At 48.0% G+C, this 10,057-nt stretch overlaps 3 protein-coding genes across 3 annotated transcripts; 2 read left to right on the forward strand and 1 right to left on the reverse strand.

Annotated features, from left to right (window-relative positions):
• Window positions 1–28: 28 nt before the first annotated feature.
• PtA15_4A232 (uncharacterized protein) lies at window positions 29–1,005 on the forward strand (the record flags this gene model as incomplete). The annotated part of the gene is made up of 3 exons (XM_053168095.1): window positions 29–71; window positions 231–602; window positions 677–1,005. 3 exons carry the CDS (start codon window positions 29–31, stop codon window positions 1,003–1,005), a joined length of 744 nt encoding a protein of 247 aa, XP_053019338.1.
• A 396-nt stretch (window positions 1,006–1,401) lies between these two features.
• PtA15_4A233 (uncharacterized protein) lies at window positions 1,402–2,812 on the forward strand (the record flags this gene model as incomplete). The annotated part of the gene is made up of 2 exons (XM_053168096.1): window positions 1,402–1,540; window positions 1,638–2,812. 2 exons carry the CDS (start codon window positions 1,402–1,404, stop codon window positions 2,810–2,812), a joined length of 1,314 nt encoding a protein of 437 aa, XP_053019339.1.
• A 6,337-nt stretch (window positions 2,813–9,149) lies between these two features.
• Window positions 9,150–9,422, reverse strand: PtA15_4A234 (uncharacterized protein; the record flags this gene model as incomplete). Its single annotated transcript, XM_053168097.1, has 2 exons — window positions 9,150–9,276; window positions 9,349–9,422. The coding sequence occupies 2 exons, from the start codon at window positions 9,420–9,422 to the stop codon at window positions 9,150–9,152; spliced, it is 201 nt and encodes a 66-aa protein (XP_053019340.1).
• Between the last annotated feature and the right edge of the window lie 635 nt (window positions 9,423–10,057).

A 10,057-nucleotide genomic window follows, 5' to 3' on the forward strand; every position in this document is an offset into this window, starting at 1 on the left:
CACCGCCCTCAACGATTTCACTTCTCCCATGGCACCTCGTTCAAACGATCGCAAACCTCATCAATTTCGAAGTGAGTAGTTCTGAACACAGCCACAAGCATGATAATCTCAGAAGCAAAAGGCACCCTGCTTGTCCTACAACGAAAAGACTAATCACACAGGATGGCGTTCAGACAAACCAAGCAGATCTCATTATTGAACATGTCCCTCGCTCTCGTCTCCACCACCAGATTTGACATTCACCGATCATCGGCCCAAGTTCCTGGCGAACATCGATGCAGCGTTGAGAGGGACAAGAGTTGACGATGAACAAGGTCTTCCCAGCTTGAGAAGACGGCGTGGCGGAGACGATGAAGGTGACTACGAGGAGACCGAGATCTTGGATCCATCTCGGCCAGCCATACCGGTCAGGCCCCGGGAGATCAATCGTGATGATGATGAGGATGACGAGCAACCACAGGTCGTGGAAGAAACTGATTTATCCGGTATGGGTCGTCTGTCTGATGAAGACGAGGAACCGGACGAAGATTCGCCTGAGGTAGTCGTTCTGAAAGAAGGCAAACACTTGACCAAGGAGGAATTTGAGGCTGAAAAGATAAGACGTAAGTGAAAAACGATAGTCAACTGGCATCAACAATTAATATCTTGAGGTTGAACAACGATTATTTTCGGTTAGTTCGCGATCACCCTGATACTCCATCTTCGCTACCTACCTCATCCCGTGCAAGTATCAAGCCGTCCTTGACGTTCTCGTCCAGCAACAAACCGGCAGCATCCACGGGCAAGCGGAAAGGTACGGCCATTGACGACAGTGATAATTGTCCGGGGGTCAACGACGGATGGTCGGAGTTGGTCAAACGGACTAAAGGGGAAAAATCCGCCCTGGTCTCAACGATCAAGGAGGAAAGAGAGCTCGCCGAAAAAGCTTCGCTGACTAAGAAGCAGAAGAAGATTGAGCTCAAGGCAAAGAACAAGAAGGCCAAGAGCCTCATGTCATTTTCTTGAGCCTCCCCCTATTGCTTCCCCCAACCCAGGCATCCGCTTCATGAGACATGTACTGCTTCACTTTGTCTGCCATGTACAATTATATCGCATCAAACCTCCACATTTTCTGGCTCGTCGAGCCCGTATCTATTACGAGCAGGCTGGGGAACTAGGATGACATCTGCATTCCAGTCAGCTACTTGGAGCATGCGGTAAGCTGCGATGAAGCCATGCCAACTGTAGAGCCAACAGGGACCGTCTGCGAGACACCGGGCCTCATCTATTTTATGTAACTTCTTTCCGCTTCCCTGTTGCCACTGTCTCTTGAGCTCTCTAAGCCTCCACCTCACCGACTGAAAATCCTGAGGAGTCTTCATGGGATGGATGTCCGTGTCGCGATATGCATTCGCATGGCGCATGCATTTCAATTTTTCATCTTCCCGGCAGGCTTGGAGCTGCAGCAGCAGCCCAGCCAGCTGGCCCCCACGAAACAACGCTTCAGGACTCGTTGAAGCTCATCACACAATGCAAGGCGTGCTCTGCGATTCGCCAGGTGGTTAGTAACATTCTACTCAATATCCTCCCTCTCTTTGATAACACCAGGGATACATTGACTCATTCTACATGCTTCAACTATCCCTGAACGTCCACAGCTATTCAATCAGCTGCCGAAGTGATCCGATCCGAAGATGTCGTTGCTTTTCCGACCGAGACGGTTTATGGCCTAGGTGCTTCGGCACTCTCCTCGACGGCCGTCTCGAAGATCTTTAGAGCTAAGGGGAGACCATCAGATAATCCACTAATCGTTCACGTCTGTTCACTAGATCTCCTCAAAACATTCTTACCACCAGATTGGGCATTTCCAGCCACCTACGAAGCCTTGATCGAACGCTTTTGGCCTGGTCCTCTCACTCTTTTGGTGCCCACCACATCGCCCGCTCAACCCACCTCTCCGATCTCCAGCTTAGTCACCTGCGGATTACCAACAGTGGCTGTGCGGATGCCGGCCCACCCCATCTCGAGAGCGCTGATTGCTGCCAGCGGCGTTCCGATCGCTGCACCATCGGCCAATCTCAGTGGCCGACCCAGTCCGACGACCGCCGAACACGTCGCAAGAGACATGAAGACGAAGATTTCAATGATACTTGATGGGGGTCCATGTCAGGTTGGCGTTGAGAGCACGGTGGTCGATGGATTGAACCCGGACGGCCGACTGAGAATCCTCAGATTGGGTGGATTGAGCGTCGAAGACATCGAAGCTTGCTTGATTGGAGCCGGCCTTAGTCACTCTGATGGGACGCCAATCCTTGCCGGAGTTTACAATCGGGATTATCGCGACAAGGAGTTGGAGGTCAAGCCAACAACCCCGGGAATGAAGTACAAACACTACGCGCCCCATGCCAAGGTGGTTATCCTAGATCCAGTCTCGCCACCAAGCTCAAGCTCCGATGGACACCAATCACTCAGCGGGGTCAGCGAGCTGGTATCTGGATTGTGCGGGGACGATTCAGACAGTTCGAAAGGCTTGCGGATTGGGCTGATGCTCATCGACGACAGTCAGCTCCACAAATCATTTATCAGATGTGAGAACTCGAAGACATACGACCATCACCAGTTTTGTTATTCGAACCTTGGACCAGAAACCCAACCAGTTATCAGCGCTCAACGTCTCTTTGCAGCTCTCAGGCATCTCGACGAAGACCTGCGAGTGGATATCATCTATGTCGAGCGTCTTGCCGAAGTAGGATTGGGCGCCACTGTCATGGAAAGGCTCAGGAAGGCCAGCGGTCAATCGTCTCTTGTATCCATCAGGGTATCCAATCCATAGGTGTAATGCTTGTAGTCATTTTTTTGGGTCACTTGGATTCCTCCTTTTGTTCACGATTTATCCTATTCAAGATGCAGGCTTTCGCGTCCTTTGATTCCCTTATTTCTCTTCTTGTTTTTTTTTTCAGCCCACAAACAATGAAGCATTCTTTTTTTGAGGAGAAAATGTGTATGAGGCATCTTCCAATGTCCTTCTTGATATTTTGTCGCTCCCATTTTCCTAGATAATCAAAACAATTTCATGTTGATTGGTTTCCTGCGAGTTGTTGTTGCAAGCTGCAATCCTTGGGAGTTGTTTAACCAAGAGATGAGATTTTAAACCCATTCCTCTTCGTCTCCAGGTGTAGAATCACACTACCAAGGAAGTTACGGGGCATTTCATGGTGAACATCCAAGTAAAAAGTCTTTAAACCAAGTGGATGGATGCTGAGTTTGGTGTCTTGACTTATGTAAATGGAGCGCCGATGGACCTATGAACACCCTATCCACCCAGTAAAAGACTGCGCACGCAGATGCATTCGAGGCCTGTCGGTCACTGAGTTTTCCTAACTTAACACAAGTCCCTTCCTTCCGAGGAGGCGCCTAACTTAACACAAGTCCCTTCCTTCCGAGGAGGCGCGAAGCGCCTCCGAAGGAGGGACTTGAACATAATGTCCCAAATCTCGCGTGAGCGCAACCAGCCATTTGGCTGGGGAGGGCATTACAACCTCAATATCCCCCACAACCACCCAGATTCATGTCACGCCTCCTAGACCATTGAAAAGCTGGCCTTTTTTTGGTATCTGTACAGCCCTCAAAAGTCCACATACCCATAGCAGTTGGCAACTAGGGGGATGGATAAGTATGACAGCTTTGAACAATCCGCCAAATTCAGGCCCAGATACAATCCCGGATAGATCCGGTCCTTAGTGCATGAATAGTATAAGGAATTGCACAAGTCATTTATCATTACATAGCACAACCATTAGATCCAAAATTGGCAATCTCAAGGAAGCCTCCTCCGATCGATCCGATAGACTGCTCGCCATCAAAAATTCAGATGCTGAAGCTCATGGAAGCTTCTGATAATTCCGCGGAAGGCTTTGGACAAGTTATCGAAATGATCATCAATCAAATCGGCCTAAAGCCAGAGGAGTTTTGCTCGCGAGTTCAGCTCATTGATGGAGACCTCAGGACATCTCAGAACTTCAACTCACTTCGGACGCTGCGCACCCCAAGCAATTTTCCTGATCACCGACTTCACAACATCTCTTTTCAGCTGGGGGCTTCACACACCCTGTAGAACATTGCACAGAGTATCTTGACAGCACACTTCGGAGACCAAGAGCGATCAAATGATCTTGGCGCGTGGCAGTACTTGCATGCACTAGGAATCCCTCCGGAGAAGGCTATTGCTTCGCCTTTACGGATGGAGTGCTTAGAGTGTGATTTGCCGTCGGGATGCGTTTTGATTTTCTAGTCATCGTTGGCAGAGTTCAACTGTAAAAGTAGATTGTGCAGCCAATTTAAAATTTCCATCAAAATTGTATGTTTGTAAGTTGATACTTGAAAAAAACCGTGAGACTCTGTCTGATCCGAAGAAATTATAATCCGGAGGGTCAACAAACTTCAATTCACCAAACCTGCAAATGCCCTTGCAAAAAAGTCTGCTGAGCAGGCTATTTATGGCCAAATTTTACCAAATAAAAGCCAGCAGATTCCCAAGATGGGCAGCTATAACCATGCCAAAAGGTGTTTGAAAAGGATTTGTTGTTTAGTTGGAATTCTGTCTTGAGTTTATTTTTTATCATTTCCCTGCCAAACTTTGGCTGTCCTCAGGCCGCGGGTCTGACTTTACAAGTAAGCCTCTCCTTTGGAGAGCGTCCCTTTGGGACGCGGGGTCGCCCCCCCCCCCCCCCCCCCCCCAACCCTCTGATTGAGAGGCTTAGTTAAGCTCGTGAGTTTCCGTGGTATTTTCTTCAAATCCCACTCAAATCAATCCGGCTCAAATCCCCCCAAACCCCCAGCCAACTTTTAAGTCCCCAGTTCAGCACAACTCCACACCGGGCCTACTCCAAACAAAGAAAACAAACATACATACTTACTACACAACACAATTGGACAAGTCCGCACAACAAAAATTCTTGCCCTCACATTTCTTCTCTTGGGTGTTCCACCATTCATGACTCTTCTTGCATTGTCATGTTCAGTGTATTTTGATCAATTTTGTGTAGTGCCTTTTTGTATATATATAGTCAGAGAGTAAACCATCAATTTCCACACTGGTAATTCTTTTGAAATAAGCAGCTATAAAAATTCAGTAAACATATTGAACAAAGAGAAAAAAAATCAAAGAAAGTCAAAGGAAGCATAAGAAGGGGCTACATGATGAGAAAGAGAAAGCTAGCTAAGTTTGCTATTGTCATCATCCGGCAAGGCATGCTCCACCGGGTTTACCACTGCATTCATATCATTATCAACAGATTCACCATTGGAGTCTTGTTTGTTAAGCATGGTTTCCTCCAAAAGCAGATCAATGCTGGATTCTTGAGGTTGATTGTAACTGTTTTGTTTCAGAAATACTACCAACGCAAACCACTTGGCTGGCAATGTGTTCTGCTGCACAAAGCCTAATGCAAGAAAATCTTCAACTGCTGGTTCCCACAATAGCAATAACTGTTTGTGCTTCTGTTGGGCTGATTCCAACTCCTTGCTCACAATTATGGTGTTCAAAGTTGGTTTGCATAATTTTATGCATGCATAAATCATAAAATCATAAAAATATTTTGGTGAGGAGATTTTGTATTACATAATCAGACAGTCATATCCCCTGCAAAAAAGAATTTCTGATTTTATGATTTATGCATGCATAAAATTATGCAAACCAACTTTGAACACCATAAATCTTCCTAGTGGGATATGTAACTTGACCCAACAAAGCTTCCAAAGTGCTATAAAGTTTGCTGTCAAGAGTGTCTAAAGAAAGGGTCAGCTTGAAACACAAAAGTAATGGAGGCTGGAAGAATGACAAACCAAATAGACATTGATCAATATGCTTTTTCAGCTCTTATCAAAGTTGAATTGCCCACAACAAACATCTGCCCAACTCAATTGCCAGCTGTGCTAGTTCCTCATTTGCACGGTCCAGCTGAAGTGTGGCATGCATTCTGGTTCACACAGTGGGGTCCACGGCCCAAGGGTCTTTTGCCAAGCACAGATGACCGTCATTCCAGAACAGAATGTCCAGTTGAAGTTTGACAAATTCTTCATAGCCTATCACTTGGTTTTCCGGTTGACTAAGCTGATCGGGGGCATGGTTTTTCAGGTAATCTGTCCTGTGGTCACAAAATGTCTTGAGTATTTTGGTAACTGCCTTCTTCCAATGTGAAAGTGCTTCAAATATCTGCTCTTTCAAAACCGTTCCTAGTTGCTTGCCGCGTGTCTTGGAATTGTGTGGAGGTTGTATCTCACTGATTTCAAAGGTGATGTAAGTTAAAGATCTTACCACTTTTTGTGATACCTTCTTGGCTCTCTCAGCTTCAAGGATCTCAGCATTTGAGTTGGCAATCTCTTCAGGCCAAATAAAAAAGGAATGATTTTCAACTGCCAAATAGTTTTTGGAAGCTTGCTTGTGGTGCCACCCCGGTGCTGAGTATTGACATCCATGCATATGAATATTTGGTGGTTATCAGGTGGGAGCAAGGGAGTTTGGAGGTGATTGGTTGGATTGCTGGTTTCATTTATGTTTACTGGATTAGAGGTTGACGGCTGCAGAAGATTATCTACACCAGGATATCCCAAGGAATCCTTGTGGATTCCCCGTAGTGCCCCTGCGCAAGGTTGGACCAGCAGCTGCTGGTCCATACGTTCACGTGTTCTCCACCAAATGGATCACGGGGGCACCTTTTGATGGCCCAAGGATTCCACGCATATTTACAGATATGTACCCATGTAATCCACGTGGCCATGTAGCCGGGCCTCAACAATGCAGCGGGAGAACAGCCTGTTAAAAACTAGTGCTAGTGGGGCTCAAATTCACATCCAGGCAGGGAGCGCAGATGTGAGGAAGTGCCACACAAGATCAGCCATTTCACATTGTTATCCTCTGCTTCTTTACACTACATCAACCCCCCAAACAATGGTTTGCAATCAGGTTTGTGAACATTTTTTTTGTTTTGTTAAGTTTGTTTTTCAATTTTTTTTTCCTCCATTCAAAATCAAGTTTTCTTGGACTTTCAAAACCTCAGGACCAGCCTGAGGTGGTCCTGGCTGGAAGTAAGAAAATGCTGTGGAAACAATGTGAGCAATGAGCTGATGTGCTCTCCACATGTGCCAGGAAGGCACATCGTGGAACCGACGGGGAAAAGTGTGAAGCCCATTGGTTCCACGTGGAAAAAACCTGTTTTGTGGAACCAACGAGCTTCCCAAGGGGTTACCAAGCCAATCTTTGTAGGCATGGCAATTGGGCAGGTTCGGGCTGCCTGTGTTGGGCCGCAAAATAAATGGGTGGGTTGGGCCGGGTCAATTTTACTCAAAATGCTACCCGCCCCAAACCCGTTTGGCTAACGGGCTGCCCAAGGGCTTCCATACCCGTTTGGCCCCTGGGCTACCTGTAGGCTACCCCCGGGCAGCCCGCGGGCCTCAGCTCATGAGGCCAAATTACATAGTCACATTTCAGATTGCAGGGGGGCATAGGGGGCTCCCAGATGCCCCCTACACTTTACATAGACAGAGAAACAGAGAAATAAAAATGTAAATCACTTTGTGGCTGCTAGTTTGCTTGTGTTCATCCAGTCTTGAGGGTTAGGGTTTATTTTGTGACTCTGTTTGCGGATTCACTTTGATGTTGACATCCCCGGCGTTGGAACTAGCCATGTCGACAGGCCGCAAGAGGTCAAAGCATGGATGCGGTCACACAGTGGATGCCAATCTGGCAGATGGTGCCGCAGGTTCAAACAGACTCGTATCCCCAGGGGCGCCCGTCAGGCTACCCAAGCCCACCCGGCTCTGGTCACAGGTCTGTTGGGTTGGGCCGACTTCACAAATTTCCCCAAAAGGCGACCCAAACCCGGCCGGGTTTGGGCGGCCCGATTGCCATGCCTACCTTTGTCAGTTCCACGGATTACCCTCCTGTTGTCGGTTCCACAAGCGGGCGGGGCCTGACTTATCACAAGTCCCTTGCTTTGGAGGGCCCTGGTACAGCCTAGGCTGACGCAAAGCGCAACCTCCAAAGGAGGGACTTGCAGGTAAAGCCAAAAATTTGGCTTGAGAGCTTTCAGTGTTTTGGTGGGAGTTTTTCCCGCTCCCCTTTCAGGTGTCTTCACCTTCTGTATCCCTATTGCCTGTGGTGCCAGATTAAAGGCCTGATTTTTCTCTTTCTTTTGGTATCAATCACCAATTTTTCCCCCTTCACAAACTCCCTCCATCCCCCTTTGAAGTTTGTGATTTTTTTGTGTTTGACCAGAAGTGTGTATGTAAATTCCCATTCAAAAAGCTGGCCAAAAGCCATGATTTTCCTGAAGCTCCCACGCGGAAAAAAGCCAATAACTCATAAGCCTCCCATTGGGAATGGGAGATGTTTTGCATCGGGGTGCTCCGCACCCCCAGTCCCAGGAGGCTTTAGGCCCCGTTTGGAGCCAATATAATCCAGGCGATATATGAGTTTTTTTGCATGACATCCTATGTGACATCTGATCAGGTCCGCCAAAACTTGGTCAGATGTCACAAGTTTCCAGATTATATCGCGCAATTATATCGGCTCCAAACGGGGCCTTAGTTAAGTCAGGGCGGGGCAGGAGGTACCCCCGCCATCAGTGCTGCCCTCGTCTGCCCAACACCAAAAATCATGGTCAATGTGGGGATCGAACCCACGACCTTGGCATGTTACTACGAGACAACCTTCACAGGCCAGACGTATTAGTACCACGCTCTACCGACTAAGCTAATCGACCACTTGTTGTTGCGGATGGAATTGTCGCGATTTCACTATAACCCTCCTGGAATTAAACTTGGATGCATGACCACGGCTTACATCTTCAGAACCAGAATGGGACAGCCTGCTCCGATTGGATGAAATTCTAGCCGATGACCTTCCGAATCGGCTGCAGATCGTCGCCATGTCGTTCAAAAGCGAGACCTCAGAGGTGAATGTTTATGTAGGAACATTGACAGACTTGTTTATCAGTTCACTTTCCAGGGAGGATAACGGAAGGCACGCGATCCAATTTCAGTGAGTGTATCGGAGGAAGCTCGGAACTGGGATCAAGGTATGGTTGAGGGTACCGTAGCTGCATATAAGACGACGGGTGGTGATGGAGGGCACGCGCTGCTGATCAGCGAGGTTACAGAGGCTGGCCCGGTTATCCAACGATTGCGGCCTGGCTCTGGTCTGTGTTGTACAATAGTCGGATGGGGTCGGATTTACTGCCGCAGAACGACACCGAGATTGACCAGGCAGACCACGCTGGCGTATTTCTGAGCGTCGAGCTGTAAAATGAGCAACATCAGAACGTTTAATTCGTTTTCACAGCTTCAGAAGTTGAGCTTGGTTTAGAATACTTTAGGGGTTCAACGCCCAGATCGATGGGGGTAACGTCGTCATCGCAGAGCAACGAGTCGATTGCTATTCTCATACCCGGTTCCAGGATTAGGGAAGAGAGATACAGGAGGCAGTGAATGATTGAAGATATGAAATGGTTAAACTGAAGAAACTAAGAGAGGCGGGGGTGTCGAAGCGGCTGATACATATGGAGTACATTAACCAGATGCCTTCTTCGCTGGGTCAGCCCTGGGTGTACCGCCGGATCTCACCGCACGAACTGGTGTGTACTTCAGCAGGAAGAGATCATCGTCTAAGTCGATCCAGGTGTTCAGGGAGGATTCATGCAGCCGGCCCGGGCCGGGGTTGGGACGGGGCCCGAACTTAACCCAAGTCCCTCGCTGCTGCGGGCGTCTGGTCTTGCGAAGCAAGCCTCCGATAGCCCTCGGCAGGAGGGACTTGCGCGCTATCACCCCCTTTTGCAGAGCCTAGAAACTCCATTTGGCTGGGTGGTTTTTTCAAACCATCACAGTTCCTTGCCCTCAATACTTAAAACCTTAAAAATTTGCTTGGCGCAGAGCCTTGCTTCTTGCCTGTCATCTGATACAATCTTAGGGCCTGTACCATGGGCCTCAATTTTGGAAAACTTCAACTTTTTTTGCCCTGTACACAAAAATTGAAAACTAGCAGACGGTTCAAAAGTTGAAATTCTTCACATTTGGGCTCAAG

The sequence above is a fragment of the Puccinia triticina genome, chromosome 4A (assembly GCF_026914185.1).
Source record: "Puccinia triticina chromosome 4A, complete sequence".
Taxonomy (NCBI): Eukaryota; Fungi; Basidiomycota; class Pucciniomycetes; order Pucciniales; family Pucciniaceae; genus Puccinia; species Puccinia triticina.